The sequence below is a fragment of the Eriocheir sinensis genome, chromosome 58 (assembly GCF_024679095.1).
Source record: "Eriocheir sinensis breed Jianghai 21 chromosome 58, ASM2467909v1, whole genome shotgun sequence".
Lineage (NCBI taxonomy): Eukaryota > Metazoa > Arthropoda > Malacostraca > Decapoda > Varunidae > Eriocheir > Eriocheir sinensis.
The window spans coordinates 4728277-4751956 of record NC_066566.1 but is presented as its reverse complement, the minus strand read 5'-3'; the positions used below and the strand labels follow the sequence as shown (position 1 = coordinate 4751956).

Sequence of the window (23680 nt, the reverse complement as noted above, 5' to 3'; positions counted from 1 at the left end):
TAAATACAACTCGAACAGAGTGTCTTTCTAGAAACAGCAAGGATGGTGGTAGTGGTACTGTATGTCTGATATGTGTGGCTGAAACTCGTCATAAAGTTTTAAAATTACAAAATGCAGTATTGTGCAACAAAAGCAGCTAACATCTTGCAATAGGTAGGCGGTGGCTGAGTGGTTAGTGTGCGGGCATAGCCTTCACGGCGCCAAGGACAACGTCGGTTCGAATCCCCACGCTACCACCTGGGATTTTTCAGTCACCGCCAAGTGGCCTAAGACTACCCACATGCTGTCCAGAAGACCATTCCATGGGGAGGCGGTGGCTGAGTGGTAGCTTGCCGGCGTCGCGTTCGGGAGATCCAGGAGGGATGTTAGTTCGAATCCTGGCCGGTACACAGCTGGGATTTTTCAATCACCGCCGAGTGGTCTAAGACTACCCACATGCTGCCCTGAAGACCACCTATCAACCCGGACTCTAGATAACCTCTCCAAGGAGAGGCTCAAAGATGAGCTCCGGGGGGGGGGGCAATATGAGCCAATGCAAGATGGAGCCACTACAAACACTCGCCTGCGCCACAATGGGCTGGGCCGACCATCAGGACCCACCAGTGAGGAAGCCTAATGGCGCAATAGGCTGCGATGTAAAAAAAAAAAAAAAAAAAAAAGCGGACTCTAGAAGATACCGTCCAAGTGAATCAAGAATGAGTTCCGGAGAGCAGCATGAGCCAAGCACAACTGGCGCCGCTTTAAAAAAAAACTGCCTGCGCCATGAGAGGTTGGGACAACCACCAGGCCAAAAACGAAAGCCTCCGGCGCTACAGACCGAGATGTAAAAAAAAGGTGTTATTTATTGAATTATCAAAATCATGAGCACATCCGCATCCGTCAGGATGTCATAATTTGGTATCCGCATCCGCATCCGCAGTTTGGTAGAAACTGATATCCGCATCCGCATCCGCAAAATATGTAAATATGACATCCGCATGCACATCTGCATCCGCGGATCTATAAAATCTGACATCCGATACATGACTAATATATATATATATATATATATATATATATATATATATATATATATATATATATATATATATATATATATATATATGCGTTAGCCCACACACACAGAGAGAGAGAGAGAGAGAGAGAGAGAGAGAGAGAGAGAGAGAGAGAGAGAGAGAGAAGGGTGTGAGAGGTACGGTGTGCGAGGTCAGTTGGAGACGTGGCAACAGGGTCTAGCGGGCTGTCTACGTCACCGCCACCCGGGCGACATTGGTAAATTCAGAACCAAAGAGGAGACTGAACGATATCGCTCGGGCCTCGCTACTGCAGAAAGCCAACTGATTGGGTAAGCGCCACGATGATGTCATCAGACTCGACAGCCAATCACAACAAGTCTTTGAAAAACATTCAGGCAATCATACGGCTGCATGCATTCCTCAGCTGTGGCGGTCAACGTTGCCAGATTGTCATACTCAGCCGCTTATATTTCCAATTTCCTACCCCAAAACGGTCTTCAGGGCTGCAATAACGAAACTCATTTATAGTTATAGTTAAAAGAGTTAGATCCTGATATTTCTTGGCAATAGTTAGGCAACTTAGGCGTTAGAAACCGGTAAAAACTATGCTCTGAGTACGATAACGCCCACCTTACACACGGCAGGAAAGTACTTTTATCCAGAAAATGGCTCAACCATTGAGGAAAATGCGGCGGCCGAGGTTCAGTGAGTCTGAGCTGCTGACAATAGTTGAGGAGGTGGAGTAGAGAGAGGCAGTCATCATGGGGAAACGTGACTACGAGGCATAACGGGAGAAGAAGCAGCCTAGCTATAGCCTCTTATGGTTACCGATTTCCGGCACAAAAACTCTCTCCTGGGCCCCGATAACTAGATTCATATATTGTTATAGTCATAATGATTAATTATTAGTGCTTCTGGGCAATAGTTAAGGGTCAGAAACAGGTAAATACGATGCTCTGAGTACGACTATCTTGCAATGGTACTTAGAGATGCCAGATTTTCTTGTGACAGTGACATTCTTTACCGGGGAGGGGGCCGCCGGGGCACGGGCCGGGGTGGAGGTACGCAGCAGCGAGGCAGCGCTTGTGTTGATATTTTAGTCGTGTGCAGTGTGTACAGACCATCCTTTTATAATCAAATATGCTCTGTGTACTCTAAAACCTATATCTAATGCTAAAAAATCATAAATAAGTTTATCATGATGAACTTCGTTACGTTTACGAGGGACCTGGGGCTCTCGTTAAGTTAACCACGCTGTGACGTCATAGTTTAGCTTCTTGGATGTCATTAACGAATGTTTACATCGGTATCTCGGTTAACGAGTTCGTTAACGCTTCTTGGATCTAGGCCCTGCACGGTCCGCCTAGCGCGGATGACGACCAACCGGGTCAAGGAGGAGCACTGGCTCGCCTGGTGCGCCTCCCTTGATAACACCACGCCTGTGTCCCTCCTCTGGCGGAAGATCCGCTCGGTTGGCCGAGGGAGTGTTTCGAGGCCGGCACTCCACCCCCGGCCGCAAGAGGAGGCTGAGCCGGTCTGCCACCGCTCGTCTTCCCCTGCAGTGCGGCTTCAGCAAAGGCGATTGAACCCGGAGAGATGGTTGCCCCATCCAGCAGACGCGGCCATCACTCTCCAAGAAGTCCGGCGTGCCATCCCGGATCGGTCTACGTCGCCTGGGGATGACAGGGTCAGCTATGGTATGCTCCGCCACTCCGGCCCTACCATGGAGGCTGAGCTGCTGCACCTTTTCAACGCCTCCTACACCTCCCGCACCGTCCCTACTGCCTGGAAAAGCGCCACCATCGTCCCCATCCCGAAGGCCCCTCCTCAGCTGCATCGGGAAAACGATGGAAAGGGTGCTTGTCCCGCCTCGAGGAGTCTCTCGGTCCCCTACATCACCATCTGTTTGCTTTTGCCGGACTGCGTCACGACACTTCTGTCTGGGATTGTGGGCTGCAAGGCAGTCGCCGTGTTCCTCGACATCACGAAGGCATTTGAGATGGCCTCCCGCCATTCTCTCTGTCTTGGCTGCCAAGGGCGTACGTGGCCGTCCTCAGCTGGCCTCGAGAGGTTTTGAAAACGGTACGCCGCAGGGTGGCATCCTCAGCCCTCTACTGTTCAACCTTCTGATGGGGAACGGTCATGTCCGCGTTTTGAGCTACGCGGACGACATCGTCATCGTCGCCTGCTCGCGTCATGCTCCGCCGTGTCCTGAGTTCTCCTGCCCCCTGTTTATGGATGACACCCGTCGCGTCTGTCCGCGTCAAAATGATGGCCAGGGCTCCTATGTTGGTGCCGTCCGGTCCTGCCTCGACTATATGCTGCCCCTGCCCAATCACACTCCCGCCTCCTCCCTCCTCCCTGAGACTGCTCAGAACTCCGCCCTCCGCACTCTGCTCGGCGCCCCAGGCTGGACCAAGTGCCTCTGCATGCAGAGGGCGGCCTCTGCTGTGTCTCGGAGCGTGTCCGGCAGCTCGCATCTGGTCGCCCTCCTCCGTACCAACGACAGCCCTGGCAGTCTGCATCGCCCAGGTCATCCACAGCAACGGCCTGGCGGGCATGCTGACGGCGCCCTCGACCTCCCTGTCCCCTCCTCCTTGATCTCCTTGTTCCTCTGCTGCGGACCTGCGGCGCGAGGCTATAGAGCGCGTCGCTGGACCACTGCCTCCCCGGCCGTTGTGTATTTCACCGACGGCTCGGTCAACCACCAATCGGGAGCAGTTGGTGCCGCCTTTGTGGGTGGTGGAGCCACTGGTGCCTTCCGCCTCACTGATGGCTGTTCCTCTACCCAGGCTGAGCTTGCGGCCATCTCGATGGCCCTCCTCCACGCCGAAGAGATGACAGCTCAGGCAATCAACCAGGCCTCCGCCCGCGACAATGTCCGCCTGCTCACCTCCATCTGGCGAACTCTTGCGGCCTTACCTCAACTGGCTGCCTAGCCACGCAGGCGTTGAGGGCAACGAGGCAGCCGATACGGCGGCGAAGGATGCCATTCACCTCCCGCCCAGTCTTGACAGCTCCGGACTCACCTACCTCTCGGGCAGGGAGCAGTATCGTCCAGGAAATCGAACGGGCTGTGGCTGTGGAGTCGCCCTCGGCTGCTGGTACGCGGCCGCCACTGATTTAGGACGCTCATCCCCGCTCCGTCAGTGTCCCGCTAGGCGGTCCTCACGCAGCTGGTTGAAATCTTTATGATGATGATGAGGCCCTGCACGGCTCTACCCTTCAATCAACATGCCCAAGAAGCTATCTACAAAGATGAGTTTTTATTGCTGAAGCCAAACTTACAAAAACTGACCAGATTGTGCATAGTTGAGGTGCAATTTAATTAACGATATATAATAGCCGTATGTTCAGAAAAGCTAATTTGGTGATATTCTGATCCTATACTCAATCTTCAGTGACCCACACAGCCATGGGACTTGGCTTTAACAACGAAATCCTATGTTCCTTTGTAAATCGTTACATTTTTCACCATCCTTCCAGATAAACACCGAGGAGTTTATCGGGCTGTTGCCTGCGAATGATTCCTGTGCAGGTCGCCCTGCTCTGCTTATATGGGAACACCTAACCGCGCCGCTCCGCTTCGCTCTGCTCTGCTCTGCCCTGCTGTTTTGCTTGTAGTGTGAAAGAACCCTTAGGGTGACGGATGGCGAGACAGAGAAATTTAACATCGCATAGTTGCGTCTGCTACTGCTATTATCAAGTTAGCAGCGCCTCGGCGATCCTGTCAGATAGACTTGTTATTTTCTTGTCCATTTTTTTACCCCCTGATTATTGTTACATTGGTCATTGTCATATACCATCTGAATCGGAAAAATGTGCTGGATTTGAAACTGTAAACGAAAATCTAATGCAATAAAAAGTACATGAATGACAAGGAGTTGAAGCAAAAAAGGTGAACAAAAATGTTTATACACTACCATAATTTTTTCTCATTATTATATTGTAGGTATACCTGAGTGCAATAAATTTGTGATGATGATATGCAGCAATGTCTCATGAACACGATGATCGGCTCAGTTTTCCAAAATATCATAATGGTGGCTAGCTAATAGTGGTTAAGTGTAAACATGTGGAATCATGGAAAGGTCGCCAATCCGTCACCCTATGGTGGCCGACCACAGAGTTGCAGGCGGGTGCAGGCACCGTGGCGAGAGATTGGAGTTGACCCCTCTTGTCTATAACTCTATGATTAGCCCACTCTAATCTTCTTTTGCCTCCTAAGCGTGCAAGTCATCGTTACACCGCCGTGATATAAGAATTACAGTGAAACGCAGTCTGCACCTCGCTCAGCCCTTAGTGTTGCAAGTCATCGTGCCTCAGCGGGTAGTTAATAATGGGAATGGGATATACAAGGACACAAGGGCTTGGTGGTAGTGATGCACACAGGGTGACACCGTTTGTGCAGTGTGGTGGTATCAACAGTGACGTGAAGGTTGGAAGTGAAGGGCTGAAAGTTACGAGTTGTTTTTGAAAGTTACATTCGCGCTGTGGTTTTGGAAAATACATGTTTAACCGGGGTTGTTAGTGCATTGGTCCCACAGCTGCTAACCTTCTCTTTATAACAGACGTATAGAAGTGCCCGGGGGACGAAATTTAGGGCCGAGACAGCGCGAGGCAGTTTTGAACGTGTCCAACTGACTTAACTTACTGGCGGAAAGAATCTGTCTGATTACTTATTCGTTCATGTTTACAACTTGTTTTCAAAGTGTTTGCTGTTCCTGATGTCCAGTAGCGATCAGCAGCAGACATGCTGGTGGAGGCCCTGCTGTTCGGGGCGCTGATCTTCCTGCTGTGGCAGAGCTTAAGGAAGCCGCCCGGCCTGCCTCCAGGTTGGTAGTAGTAGAAGTAGAATTACAGGCCCGTATTTCTTTTGACAGATTTTTTTTTTTTTTTTTTTTTTGTGGGGGGGGGGGCTAGAGGGCATCCATAGGTTCGTGAGGTGGGGGGGGGGGGGGGGGGCTAGAGGGCATCATAGGTTCGTGAGGTGGGGGGGGGTGGAGGGGGGCGAGCGAAGTGAGCATGCGCAGGTGGGTGTATTTATTTGAAAAAGAAGTACTTAAAGGGATATTTTGAGGCCGATATAGAAGATATTTTGGGGTGGCCTCCAAGTCCCCCACAAATTACGGCCCTGAAGTAGTAGTAGTAGTAGTAGTAGTAATAGAACTGCTACAAGAAGTAGTAATACTAATAGTAGTAATAGAACTGCTACAAGTAGTAGTAGTAGTAGTAGTAATAGAACTGCTACAAGAAGTAGTAATACTAATAGTAGTAATAGAACTGCTACAAGTAGTAGTAGTAGTAGTAGTAGTAGTAGTAGTAATAGTAGTAGTAGTAGTAGTAGTAGTAGTAGCAGCAGTAGCAGTAGTAATAACAGTAACAGCAGAAGTAGTAGTAACAGCAGTAGTAGTAGTAGTATAGTATTGTGTCCTGTGTTTATTTTTTCTGTACAACTTGGCGTCGTTTTATGATTTTAATGAGTTAGTTTGAGATTCATAGCAAGTGGAGGTAATGAACTTTATATATATATATATATATATATATATATAGATAGATATATATATATATATATATATATATATATATATATATATATATATATATATATATCGTATCCATGGCCTCGAGTACACCTGCATGAACCTGTCACTCACGGAGAGAAGACGTGGCAGCGCCTTTTCCTTTCCATCTCCCATGGGAGGGCTGACTGTCAAGTGTCTAAATAGTTTTCAGGTGTGTGTGTGTGTGTGTGTGTGTGTAATTCACCTCTTTTCTGCTGTGGGTATCTTTTGAGACAGCCAGCCGTTCCCCTACGGAAGAGCACAGAGCTCATAGTACCGATCTTTGGGTAGGACTGAGACCACTCACACACAAGTTGTGACACAACACACCGCGACAACGAGGTCAGAACTCCTTGCCTGACGTCGCGTACGTACTCACTGCCAGGAATCTCTCTCTCTCTCTCTCTCTCTCTCTCTCTCTCTCTCTCTCTCTCTCTCTCTCTCAAACACACACACACACGCACACACACACACACACACAAGCCTGGAAACTATTTATAAACATTTAACAGTCATCCCTCCCATGGCAGACGGAAAGGGAAAGGTGCTGCCACGTCTACTCCCCGGGAGTGACAGGTGCATTTTGGTGTACTCGAGGCGAATGAATACGATTACCACTGAACATCGTGAGAGAAAATGTAGCCGTTATGACTGCACCGAGGAAGTGTGAGATCCTTACCTGGCACCCCGGTTGTTTTCTTCCCCAGGGAGGTGGGGCCTTCCCCTCGTGGGCTACATTCCCCTCACGAGGAAGTCCCTCGAGGATCAACTACAAGACCTCTGGAAACAGCACGGAGACATCTTCCTGTGAGTGTTCGTGGGGACTCGTTTCGGTATTCTCAGACGCTTTTGCCTCACATCAGCTCCTTCCCAAGGCCGAAAAGGAGATTGGTCGCGTTCTCATGAGTGTTTCCTCTTCACATTCACGGTACAGGAACTTTGTCAAACCACCACCAAGGCCATAAAACTACTCATGGAAATGCCCACAACTCCTACGAAAGCTTTGTTAAATGTTCATGCTTGGGCGCCGAAATGTTTATGAATCAGCTTGTGACCTCTAGTCCTTTTTCAATACAGACCGCAGGCGCCACTACTGCCAAAACAAACATTTTACCGCCAACAGCCTCCATCAAGTGCCTTATCTCTTGAAGAGGTGTGGCTTGAGGCATTGTGTTTGTTTCTCTAAGGGTGGGGCCACACTGCACGCGGTTTGCTGGGAGGTTAGAGGGTAGCATGACGCCAAGCGGGTCAGAGGCAAGAACAAACACATGTTATCTAATAGGAGTGGCCATACCGGACGCGGGTAGCGGGTTCCCTCCAAGCTTACCCACTCGTACTAGATAACATGTGTTTGTTCTTGCCGCTGACCCGCTAGGCAACCCGCTACCCTCTACCCTCCCAAGGTCTAAATAAATGGAGCCTCCTCTCGCTCTCTCCCTCCACAAGAAAGGAACCTAAGGTAGCTGGCAGCTCCCTTAATCCCTCTCTCTCGCTCGCTCTGGTAAATTCTCTCTCTCTCTCTCTCGTTCTCTGTGTGTGTGTAATAATAAAGGTCAAAGGAAGAGGAATCATTAACAATATTTTGCATATTTGTAGTACTAACTACTTTGTAGTTTCACATATCATGCATGTAGCATCTTAGCCAGAGATTAATAGGACCTTTATTACATACTGGAGTTCTTGGTAGTTTTCCAATAAATCCCGTATATTTTATAGATTTATTAGTGCAGGATATAAAAGGCATACATGTGCTTTGGAAGTATTTTATTTTCTCTTGTACTTTTCTTCAGTATGTACAAGCATTACACAAGCTATTACATACTATATACCTATATTTATATATCTATCTATCCATCTATCTGTATTTAGTCATCTATCCACCTATATATCTGTCTATATGTAGCAAGGCCCAATCACACCTAAGGGATGATCTTTAGTCAAGGTCAGCATCCACCCACCTGACTGATAACCACTCCTAGTTAATTAAGTCACACCCCAGTGCAAATGTGGACAGTTACTCACAAATTGGCTCCTAAAGCGAGGTAGGAGACCTGCCCACCCGTCTACCAGCCCACCCTTTCCGCCACACACACATACACAGGTATACACGCACATACATACAAACAAGTATGCACACACACAAGTATACCAACACACACACACACACACACACACACACACACACACACACACACACACACACACACACACACACACACACACACACACACACACACACACACACACACACACACACACACAAGTACTATACACACACACACACACACACACACACACACACACACACACACACACACACACACACACACACAAGTACTATACACACACACACACACACACACACACACACACACACACACACGCATACCGGGGCAGAGAGAGAGAGAGAGAGAGAGAGAGAGAGAGAGAGAGAGAGAGAGGTGAATGTGACTGGAGGGATTGCCTGCTCGGTCAACTTATTTTATACCCTGTGCTACGTCACTTGGTCAGAGGGAGGAGCCTCGAGAGGATGCGCGGAATGGGACGAGTTTTGAGCCGACCTTGAGTTGACCTCCCTTTCTTTCGATCTTGTACCCTCCCGGCAAACCGCGTGCAGTGTGGCCGCACCCTAACGGAGCCTAAACCTGCATCACAAAACAATAACTCCTAGGACGCATTGATGAGACAAACTTCATAGCAATGGCTCTCTCAGTTTCTGAATACGTACTTGTGGTCTTGTGATTCTATGGGTAAAAAAAAAAAAAAAGGTGTAATCAGATCAGATCAGATTCTCAGCGAACAATGCCTGTACGCTACACTAATAAGTATAGGCTACTTTTGTGTTTGTTTATCATAGCCTAGGACCGCTTCTCCCCTCACCCGGCGTTCTGCATTGTCCCCTCCACTTTATTCCCATCGCTACCTCTGCCACTTCACCTCGCAGTCTGCCGTGCTCCCACCTTCACCTTCCTCACCTGTCCTGAACAGACTTTTTTCACCACACTCATTTCATCAGCTGCACTGCCCTAGCTCTCTTCTAGGATTGCATGTGTAGGAATGTTTCCTGGAATTTGGGGAATTTGGGGAATTTTCACATTTTTCACACGTATTTGTATTCATAAACAAACCAATTTTTGTAAATATTACTATTAGTTAAAAATATCCAAGTAATAAATTTTTTTTTTTTTATACAATTACAACACCTACACTCATGTTATTGTAGGCTCGCTTTGAGCTGTACAATTCCGGGTTGGGTAAACCTACAGATACTTAATTTCCACGTAAACTGTAGTTTTATGATTGCTGCATTACACTTTTTATACCTATCAGTATCCCTCTCTCTCTCTCTCTCTCTCTCTCTCTCTCTCTCTCTCTCTCTCTCTCTCTCTCTCTCTCTCTCTCTCTCTCTCTCTCTCTCTCTCTCTCTCTCTCTCTCTCTCTCTCTCTCTCTCTTTGTGTGTAGTGTGTATTTACCTATTTGTATTTACCTATTTGTATTTACCTATTTGTATTTACCTATTTGTAGTATTCAGGGCCTGAGCTTAAGCTTGAATAGTCCTGTGTCCCAATCTACATTTGTTCAACTTTTCCTTCACTTTATGAACATTGCTCGCTTCAACAATGTCTTTGTTTAGTCCATTCCATGTATCCACACCCCTGTATGGAAAACTCTGCTTCTTTATGTCTTTCAGACAAGTCCCCTTTCTCAATTTCTTGTTGTGACCTCATAATTTTATCCTTCCTTCTGTCTCGATGAAATCGAAACATTGTGTGTGTGGGGGGGGGAGGGGGTAAGGGACATTCACCAACAGCCCCCTAAAACTGACGTACAAAAAAAGTATAAAAAGAAAAGAAAAGCCTAAAGGCCCTATAGGCATACTTGTATTTTATTCAGTCCTCAAAATTCCCGAAAATCCTAAAAATTCCCGAATATTCCTGAAAACTCCCAAAATTCCCCGGGAAAGTTTCCCAGTTTAAAACTCCCGGGAATTTTTCAACCATACTCTCTTCGCCTATCCCCTGGACACTGTAATGCCTCAGCCACCTTCACCGCTCCTTCCCTCTGCACCGGGTACGCCTGCCCTGGTCACCGATCCCGTGTACTTCAAGCCCTACGCCCTCTTCCTCTTCATCATCACGCTCCCTTTATTGCTCTTCACCGGAGCAGGTGTCGGAAATTTTTGTATAAAATTTCATCCCATTAAATCATTAATGTCAGTAGGGATAACTTATGCACTATTTTGGGTAATTTGCACTTCGGGTAATAAGAATATGATTCTAAATTACGACGGTAACTTAGAACTATATTAATTTTTACACCAACTAACACGGCTGACGTGGCAAAGAGTGACGTCACGTGCCGAAGCTTCGAAGCTTCGACACGTGACTCGCGTCACGTACACTTGAGGCACAAAGCTCGGATTAAGACACCAACCCGTCGCCACTTGCTCCCCGAATTAATACCGTCTCACCTTTCCACAACCTCTATGGTTATTATTTTTATTGTACATATGTAAATTTGTAGTACAACACACAATGTAACGTAAATATACATTGTTCATGGTCTACAAGCAACCACCGGGAACTCAGCCAGACGATCTCCTCCACGACGCTTCACCCAACTCATCTACCCTGAGCTATGTACATTTAAATTGATTTCATGTGTGGTATCCGAACGATTAAATCATCATCGGATTCCCTGTGAGTAACACGGATCCATAGTATTCGGAAATTAATTTATTGTACGACTCTACGCTGGTCCATCCCATCTGGACCACGTAAGTATTTGGTGGCAGTTGGGGTTGGGGTGTTTATCCAACTTTGAAGCGTGCCATCATTACGTAGCCAACCATTTCATAATTCGTTCTGTGAAACCCCATTTCATTTTTCACAGCAGGTGTCCAAGTTTAAACTTCATTGGGGACCCTCCTCATAGTATTTCGATGCAAGGGCTGGATTCAAGCATTATATTACAACCCTCCTCGAGCAATAGTTTCCTAGCATTAGGAATTCGATGAAGTTTTTGGCCTTGAATCGTTGTCATCCTTCTCCTCCTCATACAATATTGTCCCTCCATAGAAAAGTAATCCCGAAGTAATGCTCCTCATGCACTAGTGTTATCCTATTATAATGTGATTCAGATGCAGGTGTGGGCTCCACACGTAGAGATTTTCCTCTTGCAGTAATGTCCTTTTAACGGTGTATCCCAACGCAGGTGGAGGATGGGGACACAGCCGATGGTATTCCTAAATGACTACAAACTCGTCAAGGAAGCCTTCAGCCGGCCAGACTTCACAGACAGGCCAGACTGGGAGACGGTCAAGGTTTTCGAGGATCCCGTCGGGGGTGAGTGTGTTGGTGGTAGCGAGTGTTCTAAGTGCTAATTGGTTCACGAATAGAGAAACTCATATCCGCCAGGGTTACTTTATTTCGACAAACATACAAAGGTCATGGGCACAAACGAGACACATAAAAGAGGTGGTTGTGTGTATGTGCGTGTGTGTGAATGTTGTACTGTGTAGGTAACATTTATGTGTTAGTGTATATGTGGAACAATGTGTAGTAGTGGACAACAGGAGGACATGGACGGACAGTCAAAGATAAACGAGTAGCAAGAAAGACAAACATTGAAGACGCACAAGACAGACAGGGAGACAATGAAAGTACACTTAACGAGTATGCGCTGCAGCGCCTATTTTCTTATGAGTCACCGGGGAGGAGGATCACGCGACTTGAGCGGTGACTGCTACAAGTGAATCCCTGCTCAGGACCTCCGCGCCGAGCCAAGGCCACCGTGGTAGCCTTGGGCGAGCCCTACTGTATCATCATCATCACCATCATCATCATTATCATTATCGTCATCAGCAACAGTCACAAGACATTGACGGACGAAAAAAACTTGCCCTGCTCCTATGTAACTTTTCCCCTTGATTCTCTTTGTTTACAATACAGCAGGTAGCTCAAGGGCACGAACACTATTTACACTTTCTGCCGTTTAGTTTCAGGAAGTGTAGTACGTAGGTGTAATAGTAACTCTTTCTTATGGGAGCAGTGATTTGCGGGCTTTTTTTCATTATTGTTTCTTTTTGCCTTAGAGCTGTTTCCTTTACTGTAAAAAAAAAAAAAAAAGCAATATACCACCGTGCGAGTCACTCTTCTTTCAGGGATCAGCTCGAGGAACCATTATCAGTATCACCATCATCACCATTGTGGATGTGGATGTGCACAAGTTTCCGTGTGTGTCACATCTCATTTCTTCCAGGGGTCGCCTCGAGCAGTGGTCTTCTTTGGCACAACAACCGCCGCTTCTCCTTGCGGCAGCTTCGCGACCTTGGCATGGGCAAGTCCAAGCTGGTGGAGGCGATTCAGCACCATGCGCTGCAATTCAGGAAGAGCATCGCGAAACAAGCGGGGAAGGTGGCGCCGATCCCTTACGACCTCAGAGTGGCCGTGATCAATGTGATTTGGCAGATGGTGGCAAGTGAGTGTGTGCCAGACTCTGACAAGCCCATGGTCACAAACATTTCGGGGTTCACACGCCCACTTTTAATAAGGCATTGATATTTCCATGGGTACTTAGTTTTATGAGCCTAGTGATAGTATGACAAGACATTTGCACCATGAATGTGGAAAAAACACTCATGAGAACCCAACTGATCTCCCGTCCTTTGGAAATATTTGTTGTTCTTTCCTTCTATCGCTCTTTTTTTACTGCATTCTTTCATTGTGATTTTTTTTTTTATTAATTCACTCATTATTCGCGCCCCGCCCGGTGCCACAAGCTGGGATTTTTCAGTCACCGCCGAGCGGCTTAAGACTACCCACATGGTATCCAGAAGAACACTATCAACCCTGACTCTAGATTCTATAGATCAAAGATTAGCTCCGGGGGGCAGCATGAGCCAATGCAAGATGGCGCCACTATAAACACTTGCCTGCGCCACAACAGGCTGGGGCCGACCATCAGGGCCCACCAAGAAAGCTTACCGGAGTCATAGGTGAAAACGTAAAGAAAAACCTTTCAATTATTTATCTCTACTTTTCTTATTTAGACATTCCACCTCACTGTATTTTCTATCTTGGTCTCTTTTCTTTCTTTTTTTGTTACTGATCTCGTTCATTCGTTCATTCTTTCCTCCTCTCAACAGGTAAGCAATTTGATGTAGAAGATCTCAAAGGGAAGACGTTTGTGAAGCTCATGGATGATTTCTTCATTGAATCTAGCCGTTTGGCCTTCAAAGACTTCTTTCCGTGGCTTGAGTATGTCATGCCAACTTTTCTCTTTAGGATCCTGATAAAGCATGCTGATATGATGGTCATCAAAGAGACTTTCTTCACCTACTTCTACGTGAGTAATTATATACTTCATGATAGTTTCACCCAGTTCTCGACAAACATTTTAGTGATGAACTGGTAATCATAATTTCCCCAGATTATTATTTTATTCATTGCTGACTATCCTAATAAAGGTCAAGTTTGGGGTATGTGCCATAGAAGCAGAGCATGGCCTTCGTGCTCATCTCTGTCGCATAGGACGAATTAGTACCTACATACTGAATTGCTAAGCATGAATATACTTTATAGTTTGCCATACACAATAGGTGAAGAAAACTCGAACTTTCTTCATTATCTTGCAGTTTTTAGTATGTTTTTTGAAAAAGAAAATACATTACTCTGATGTATATACTTCTGTAGTTTTGGTCACAAGGTTTTAGTATCCACAAATGGTTCAAACAATATCACACTTTGAAACATGCTTTGAGATGTCGTGGCTGCACTCCATTCCCAAAGACGTAACGGCTGCTCTCACTGTGCTTCTAGGAGGAGATCGAGCACCACCGAGCCACGCTGGATCCTGACAACCCACGGGACCTGATAGACGGCTACCTGCTGGAGATGGAGGAGCGGAAGGACGACCCGGAGACGACCTGCAGCGGTGAGTTGTAGTGTCTGGTTCCATACAAGACCCTCACACACCGCATCACCCATATTGTATTCCTTATAGTAATTAATAAGTCTTCCTTATTTCTTATATATGTATATATAGAGTGGGGTATGACAGCAGGAGGGTAATTGGTTTTCGATCACCATTCGTTCTAGCATTCATTCATTCTAGCATACGCTTAAATACATTTATTTGTGGAAAATCTGTTCCAGGGCCACAAGTCAAGAAGTCAAGAAGTCAGAGGGGGTATGAGAAGGAGGAATATGCCCAGAATCGTCCAGGGTGGAGTTCTTACAGAAAGTTTGAGCGAAGAGCTCAGCCTTAGAGATAGATGAGACGGCAGTGCTGCTGTCAGGGTTAAGGAGGAGGGAAAGAGGAAGAAGTGAAACTGGAGGAGATATTTTTGGCTAGATGCCAGAAGTCACGGGAAGAATTAGAGAAAGCAAGATTTTGGCATTTTCTATTAATGAAGGAGTTTTAGGTAAGTCGGAGAATAGATTTGGCACGATTCCGGGCAGAAATATAAAGATCATGGTTAGCAGGAGTGCGAAGGCTCTGGTACCTTTTGTGAGCTGTCTCTCTATCTTTAATAGCACGAGAACAAGCATGATTAAACAAAGGCTTTTTAGCATGAGAAGTAGAGAAAGAACGTGAAATGTATGCCTCCATTCCAGAGACAATCACTTCTGTGATGCGCTGGGCACACACAGAGGGATCTCTCTCCTGGAAGAAGTAATCATTCCACGGGAAAATCGGAAAAGTACATCCTCAGGTCGTCCCACCGAGCTGAAGCAAAATGCCAAAAGCATCGCCTCTTCGGTGGGTCCAGAGGATGTACAGGACCGATAGGACAGGATACAGAAATAAGGTTGTGATCGGAGGAGCCCAACGGAGAGAACAGTTGGATAGAGTAAGCACAATGGTTAGAAGTAAGGAAGAGGTATTGTATGTTGGGCCTGTCTCCAAGACGGTCGGGGGTACGTGTAGGGTGCTGAACCAACTGCTCTAGATCGTTGAGGAGAGCAAAGTTGTAGGCTTGTTCACCAGGCTGGTCAGTGAAAGAGGATGAAAACAAAGCTGGTGGTGAACATTGAAATCTCCCAAGATGGAGATTTCAGCGAAGGGAGAGTGGGTCAAGATGTGCTCCACTTTAGAGTTCATATAGTCAAAGAATTTTACATAGTCAGTAGAGTTAGGTGAGAGGTAAACAGCATAGATGTATTTAGTAGTAGAATGACAATGAAGTCTTAGCCAGATGGTGGAAAATTCAGAAGAGGCAAGGTCGTGGGCACGAGAACAAGTGATGTCGTTGCGCACGTAGACGCAACATCCAGCTTTGGATTGAAATTTAGGATAGAGACAGTAGAAGGAAACAGAGTAGAGATTGCTGTCAGTAGCTTCAGAAACCTGTGTTTCGATGAGGAAGAGAAGGTGAGGTTTAGAGGAGGAGAGATGGTGTTCCACAGAATGAAAATTAGAACGAAGACCGCAAATGTTGCAGAAATTGAGAAGAAAAAGGCTCGAGGAGTTATCAAGACACCTCTCAAGTCGGCAGCCAGAAGGGGAGTCGTCCCTGGGAGAATTTGTGTTCCCCCCCAGGTGGGGACTCCGAGGCGGTGTTTTCGTTAGCCATTTTGAATTTAGAATTTTGGGAAAAGGTGTGCGTGTTGTGTGAATGTGGTTTGGTGTAGATAGAAGAGGATCTGTCTTTAGAGAGCATGCTGAACTACTCTCTGGTGTTGATGAGACAAAAGGGAAACGGTTAGTGAGGTAATGGGAAGGGTCTATGGAGGGCTTCAGCACCCTCCTCACTTCCCATATATACCTCACCGGGAGTGGCTTGCGCCCGTTCGGTAGGTGTCTTCCTACCTACTCCTACCTACTCCTATGCGTATATATATGTGTATATATATATATATATATATATATATATATATATATATATATATATATATATATATATATATATATAGATAGATAGATAGATAGATAGATAGATACACACACACACACACACACATATATATATATATATATATATATATATATATATATATATATATATATATATATATATATATATATGTGTGTGTGTGTGTGTGTGTGTGTGTGTTTGTGTGTGTGTGTTTGTGTGTGTGTGTGTGTGTGTGTGTGTGTGTGTGTATCTATCTATCAATCTATCTATCTATCTATCTATCTATCTATACATATATTCTTTCTTCACCAGATGGAGACTTGGCTTTCGTTCTGTTTGACCTCTTCTTAGCCGGGAGTGACACCACCATCCACACCTTCACCTGGATCTCTGGCTACTTGGCGTCTTATCCCAACGTGCAGCGGAAACTTCACGCTGAAATTGACGCCGTGCTGCCCAAGGGTGTTCTGGCCACCTTGGCAGATAAACCAAAGTGAGTAGCACTGCCGGCCTGGCATTTATTTATCTATTTGGTAAAACCAAGAATTCCCATTACCCAAAGTATCCGGGAAAAATCTGGCTCATCAAAAAAAAAAAAAAAAAAAAAAAAAAATCCAAGAAAATCAATAAAAAAATTATGAAAATCAGGTTGACTTAAGTTAAGATATAAAATACCAGCGCCACGCATTCAGTGGACGTGTTAGTCGCACAACTCCCCGCAGGTGAGGGGTGAGCCAAACTGTACAATGGATCACTGAGCACAACAACAAAAATGGCATTCTAAACAATGGCTCCCTCTCAATGATCCTGCAGCAGCTCTTTTGGGCAACTATTTACCAGAAACATCAGTCACAGTTGAACAAAACATTCGTAGAAGGTAAGAAGACGTAGCACAGAGGACACTGGCTGGCCACACTTATAACGGCGGCGTTTCCTTTATTCATAAAAACTGCTCTCCCTCCCCCACCTGCAGAACCCCCTGTGCGATGACTCGACGGGAAACATGGAGTGGCTTGCTTGGTTAACGCCGTCTTGGCAAAACTTGTTGGCTCAGTTGCGTAACTTTGCAAAAACGTGAAAAATCTCAAAATGTACGCCACTAAGTGCCATCATCTCACCTGCTCATCGGTGTTGCAGGTGATAGGCTGCCCTGACCTCTACTAAGAAGGCCTGGGTTTGATCCCGGACACCAAGTGGTATACATTTCATCATTTTTTCGCTGCATTATTGCAGTTTCTCTTAAGTATATAACTACGGTATGTGGCATTGTGAGTTGATTAAAAGAATTACCAGCCTCCACGAGTGTGATTTGAGTCACCTCTCCTTCATGCCCACTGTAAGGCTGGGGAGTGAAGTAAAGTGCCCAGATGTGGATCCTGGCACAATGACCTTTCTAGCTCATCGGTGGCTTATTTGGTAAGCTGCCCTGAACACTAATCATAAGGCCCTGGTTCGATCCCTGGCACTCACTGGTGTACATTTCAAGACCTACACGTACCTCTCACTCTTCCCGTCTGCTCCCAACTCCTTCCCCTAGAATTTTGAAATTACTTACCCATTTTAATTTCACACTCCTCTTCTTCATATACCTTATTACTACATGGCCTTTCCTGCCTAGAGAAAGGGTACTATTACTAATCCAGTGTAATCCTTCCCTCAGAATGCCTTACCTGGAGGCAGTAGTTAACGAGGTGATGAGGATGATTTCGTTGGTGAAATTTGGGGTGCAGCACGCTGCCAACAGAAACACTGAACTTGGAGGCTACACCATTCCCAAGGTGAGGACCCACACCAGTCATTTACAAGAGAATGTTTATCTAGGTCATCACTGTTTAGCTCTTGGATGAAACACAAACACTGAACTTGGAAGCTGCACTATTCCCAAGGTGAGGAGCCATGCCGGTCTCTTGCAAGCCGTTGTATTTTTTTTTATTTGTATATATTTTTACAGTAGAGGAAGCAGCTCAAGCTCAAAAACAAAATGGAAACAAAAAAGCCCACATAGTGGTCTTTATTGTAGAGTTCTGTGATAATATTTTTCGATCATGACAAAGAAGGGACAGTTAAAGCAGTTTTGTAACAGAAGAAACTTGCATTGCTCTCTCCCCACAAGAGCATATTATAGTCCGATATAAATATGAAGTCTGCTTGGGGGGGCCCAAGGCCCTCCACAGCCCTCCATAACACCCCCAGTACATCACTCTCTCTCATATGTCGGCTATTCACTATTTGAATTTGTTTATTAAATATGCTGTATACATTGAATAAGGCTATATAGTGCTTGGTATGTGTCACCTTTTTAGAATAGTAGCAATGCATTATATGAATTCCATAACAAGCGGCAGAATTGCTCTCCGACGACAGTGATCGAGGACACCATTGCCACTTCCTCCCTGTCTCCACCAGGGATGGAGTATTCGTATTCGAATACATTCAAATACCGTATTTGGGTATATTCATATTCGTGTTTGAATAATTGTTGATAAATATGAAAGTATTCTCATTCGTATTCGATACAAGGGAAACGTACTGGTATTCTGTGAAATGCTGACGAATACTTCAAAATTTATTATCAGAGATAACAGCCGTTGTTCCTAAAACTCTAGCCTCCTGGGTGAACGTGTAATGGTCGTGTATAGTACAGGTTCATGAGCCCATTTTACTGTTGCTCCTCCAACAAGCACGCCTCTCGTAACCTCCCAGGGCCGCCCCTGCCTGAAGCACACAATCGAGGTGACTTGTGGATGCTTGCAGGGTAGGAATAGAATACCCACCACGATGTAAACACGTGGAGCGGAAGGAGAGAGATCCAGGCACGTCCTACGCGAGTGATGTCACACCTCACCAAGGACAAGGAGAGAGCGGGGTTCAAGATGGGTCGCCACTCGCCCTCCCTTGCCCGGCGGTCAAGATGCCAGCACTCGCCACAACTGACATCTCTCGTCCTGGATTGCACTTAATCTAACGCCCTTACGGCTATGGGTTATTATTTATTAATACCCTAACACCATGCACTAAATAAAAATGGGTCATGCATCCCACAAATATTTCAGCATTGGCTGCAATCGGCGATAATAAGTATTTGATAATATTGATTCATGACAGTGTGTGTGTGTGTGTGTGTGTGTGTGTTGTCGTTGCTTTGATGATCTAGGCAGATAATCACATGTATATACTTCTTATTTCTGCAGGGAACGATCCTGAACACCTCAGTGTTTATCATCCACTCGGACAGCCGCTATTGGGACCAGCCTGAGAAGTTCATGCCCGAGCGATGGCTGGACGAGGCGGGCAAGTTTGTGTCCAAGAAGGAAGGTTTCTTGCCATTCGGCGTGGGTGAGTTGAGATGTTGCTAGTGACTTTGTTTAGCACTAGAGTAGAACTTTGACTTCACATCAGTTTTTGTTTCTATAAGGTGAAAGAAAGAGGGAAATATTCCCCATGTAAGACACATTGGAGTTCACCTTTATAATGTAGTTCCTATATATGCCTTGTGTGTGTCCAGCCTCCAGGCCATAACCTTTAAGCTCCATACTGTTCCTATTGGAGCTTCTCACCTCCCACTCTGTTCTGCAGTTCTCATTTTTTGCTGTCTTCAGTGTTTTTTTCATTCATGATTTTTTTCACTGGACTTGGTGACTGCATATTATAAATTTATGGTCCTGCTGCAGTGAAGTTACTGAATATATGTAACTCTCTCTCTCTCTCTCTCTCTCTCTCTCTCTCTCTCTCTCTCTCTCTCTCTCTCTCTCTCTCTCTCTCTCTCTCTCTCTCTCTCTCTCTCTCTCTCTCTCTCTCTCTCTCTCACACACACACACACACACACAGGTGATAAGGATGTAAGAAAATTCAGTTTTACAAATAGAGCTGTTGATCAGTGGAATGCACTACCAGATGAATTTGTGTGTCAATAACATTCACAGATTTAAAGAATTGTATGACAAAAAAGGCTTTTAAAAATCGGGACAATACGAGCCTGCTCAATCATGTAAAAATCCAATTTGGTAAGAACACACACACACACACACACACACACCATTTTACTGCTTTAAACAACGGGGTCACAATTCGCCTTACGTCGCGTACCTACTCACTTCTAGGTGAACAGGAGCTACACGTGAAAGAAGATAAACCCAACTTATCTTCACCCGGCCGGGGAATCGAATCCCGGTCCTTCTGGTTGTGAGGCAGACGCTCTAACCACTGAGCTACTGGGCTGTGTGTGTGTGTGTGTGTGTGTGTGTGTGTGTGTGTGTGAGAGAGAGAGAGAGAGAGAGAGAGAGAGAGAGAGAGAGAGAGAGAGAGAGAGAGAGAGAGAGAGAATCATAGTAAGACAGGGTTGACAGGAAGGGTTTATGGGATGTTCTAGGGATATTTGGTGCGGGAGGGCATTAGCTTGAGGGGATCAGTTCCTTCTATAAAGGGTGGTTCACACGGGCAAAGTTTCCTCGGTGCCGGTATCTCCTGTTCCCGTTTCCTCGGCAGCCTCATCCTGCTTTGCTGGACCACTTGTTCACACGATACTGGAGTTTGCTCCTGCGAGCAGCAGCGCACCTTGCGGCCAGTCTCGGACTTGCTAGTGTTTACAAACACCACCAGGTCCACGGCTGATTTTTGGCGCGAGTTTTCTTGTTTTTTGACGTGTCTGATGTAATTTTAGGCCTATCAATAGTGACCTGTGTTCATGAATAAGCCAGGCATATGTTGGTGGGGTAGTGAGTACTGAAATAGAATATAATATGATCGTTTTCCATCCACCAAACGCGATCGTTATGGTTGTTTATATTTAAGTAGAGTAAAAAAAAAAAAAAAAAGGGCTATAGTATATTCGGTGTTTTTAGACTGTGCAGAGCGTTGTTGGCTCTTTTCTGTGGTGCATTTGGCCTTCTTGGTTCATTTTTGGGTTGCCTTTGGCCTTTTTCTGGCATCTATGCTTTTCTGTAAACTCGCACAGGGATTTCAGTACACTTTTGGGCCTTAATACTTAATACCTTAATGCCTCCATGGGCCACGCCAACTCGTCAGACATTATAATGTCTGTAATTTTGACGTGAGAAGGCCACAAGAGTTTCCGACAACAGGAGAAAGATGACCGTCGTCACGGAACCACGGGAAGGCGGTCACTTCCATCCGCCAAGGGTGCCGGTATCCATTTCCCGTTTAACTTTGGGCCGCAGCATAGTGAAACTTTGCGTCGATGGTGAGTTGAATGAGTTTTAATATTGGTGTGGGTGTGAGACAGGGTACGTGATGTCACCCTGGGTTTTTAATGTGTAGCCTACATGGACAGTTGTATGAGAGAAATGAGGTGAGGTGAGGGAAAGAGCAGTGAAGGACAGACAGGTAGAAGGTGCATTGGAGAGAGTTATGAAGGGAAGAAGTGTGAGCATGGAGGTAATGAGGGAATGGGTGAAGAGTGGTGCCCTGAGATGGTTTGGACACGTGATGAGAATGAAAGAGAATTAATTTGTGAAGAGAGTGTATGAGGGAAGGATTTAGGGAAGGGGTGTAAGGGGAAGACCATCTGTGAAGTGGATCAATAGGGTGAGCGGGTATTGCAGCGAGAGAGTTGGGAGCAGCGGGACTGAGTGTGCTGACAGGGAGTTCCAGAAGAGAGATGGAGACACTTCTGCCGCGGCCACCCCTTGGAGGAAAGTTTCCGTGAGGGAGCTGGGCGTCGAAGATATAGATAGATATATGATTACATTTTTTCTCTGATGTTCTCTCTGGTCTGCTGCAGGGAAACACTCGTGTATCGGGGAGAATCTGTCCCGCGTGGAATTGTTCATCTTCCTCACCATCATCTACCAGAGCTTCTCCGTCGCCCCGCCGCCCGGCAAGACCATTGACCTGACGCCTGATAACAGCAGTTTCCTCTTCCACTTGCCAAAGTTCCATGACCTCGTCTTCACCGCCAGGCAATAATCAGCATCCACTGTCTTTCCGAGTTTGTGTCAATCACATACTAAGAGTATGCACACTCTAGTTCGTTGTTCAAGCTATATAAAAGTCAAGGTGTTATCTCTATAAACAAATTAGTGATTAATTAAAACCAAACACAAGGTACATCAACGTTCATGTAAGTGGATGTCCATGTAACTGATTCAACATAAAATGTATTGTTTAGTGTGTACAGAGTCCCACTGTATACTTGGATACCAGCATTTTTTTCAGTTGATATGATTGATGCAGCAACAATAAAACTGCACCTAGGAAGGTTTCATAAATCTATCACATAGCTTTCTGCAGTATTAGGAATAGTGCAACAATTTTACTTGTTTACTGTAACATTTATGTTTCAATTCTGTTTTCTTATGAATCAGAGGATGAGATGAATAGAAAAGCTTGTCTCAGGGAAAAGGAACCCATGCATGCAAAAGTTAAACTTGAATGATTTTTGTGCAGAACACTTGTGTCATCTTATTATCATGATCAAGCTGCTTGAAATGATTAAGCCCCCCCAAAAAAGCTCAACAAGTAGTAGAACCAATTTGTAGGTGTAGGTGCCAGTTGTGGGTGCAACCCAGCAATCCATCCCTGATCTACGAAGAGATACAATGCGATACGAATGACCTGTGAAGACATACGATGGGCTACGAATAACGTTACGATTTGGTACGAATGACACGATATTCTACGAAGCCGTACGTCTGGGAGTCATGCCCAAGCTAGACAAGCTAGGTCGGGACATCAAAAAATCTGAGTGCTGTACATTATTCATGTCGTTTTAATTAACACTTGGCAAAATAAGAGCATTCATCGATATATCCCACGACATTCCATCCTGTGGTTAATAGGAATGCATCAGTGCGACCTCTTGGGTAAATATTTCCGTCGTGCAAGAAAAGAGAAGTCAAACAAGTCTGGCATGGTGTCATGTTCTCAAAATCTTATAGTAGTTGTGGAAGGTAGTGTTGAAAATTTTGTCACTCAACATATCTCCGGCTGGCACGCCGCTACCTCAATACGATGCCTTCCTCTGTCCCTCCCATCAGAGCGCGGGAGGTTGTTTACACTGCTGCTAAACATATCGTACGCTGTCGGCAGCAAGTATATTATACCTGTTTCATATTTCTAATTTAAATCATAATACATATATCTTTAGTATCTTATAATATTGTTACGCAGACACGAGCGAACCCGCACCCGAATGGTGGTTCACGGGTTCCCAGGGGCCCGGGCCCATTGGATTACGCTGAGCGCCCTGAGGAACGAAAGGACGCCAGCACAGCGAGCCCCA

General features: G+C 45.7%; 1 protein-coding gene across 4 annotated transcripts; it reads left to right on the top strand.

Moving 5' to 3' along the window:
- The first annotated feature begins 1308 nt into the window (after positions 1 to 1308).
- LOC126985079 (cytochrome P450 2L1-like) lies at positions 1309 to 22365 on the top strand. Of its 4 annotated transcripts, none has more exons than XM_050839483.1 (11): positions 1309 to 2077; positions 5729 to 5851; positions 7288 to 7387; positions 11796 to 11926; positions 12843 to 13061; positions 13729 to 13928; positions 14402 to 14516; positions 16753 to 16933; positions 18101 to 18218; positions 19632 to 19776; positions 22181 to 22365. In XM_050839483.1, the coding sequence occupies exons 2-11, from the start codon at positions 5770 to 5772 to the stop codon at positions 22363 to 22365; spliced, it is 1476 nt and encodes a 491-aa protein (XP_050695440.1). In that variant the 5' UTR covers positions 1309 to 2077; positions 5729 to 5769. The 4 variants fall into 4 exon arrangements, with proteins under 4 accessions (XP_050695440.1, XP_050695438.1, XP_050695441.1 ...); XM_050839481.1 differs by lacking the exon at positions 1309 to 2077 and adding an exon at positions 4253 to 5345 and having other exon boundaries at positions 5588 to 5851; XM_050839482.1 differs by lacking the exon at positions 1309 to 2077 and adding an exon at positions 5439 to 5454 and having other exon boundaries at positions 5588 to 5851.
- Positions 22366 to 23680: the final 1315 nt, after the last annotated feature.

Excerpts from the sequence above, each read along its gene's own strand:
- LOC126985079 (XM_050839483.1), top strand. The coding sequence starts at position 5,770 with ATGCTGGTGGAGGCCCTGCTGTTCGGGGCGCTGATCTTCCTGCTGTGG. Across the intron at positions 5,852-7,287 it reads GCCGCCCGGCCTGCCTCCAG|GGAGGTGGGGCCTTCCCCTC; the intron begins GTTGGTAGTAGT and ends TTTCTTCCCCAG. Across the intron at positions 18,219-19,631 it reads GAGGCTACACCATTCCCAAG|GGAACGATCCTGAACACCTC; the intron begins GTGAGGACCCAC and ends TTATTTCTGCAG.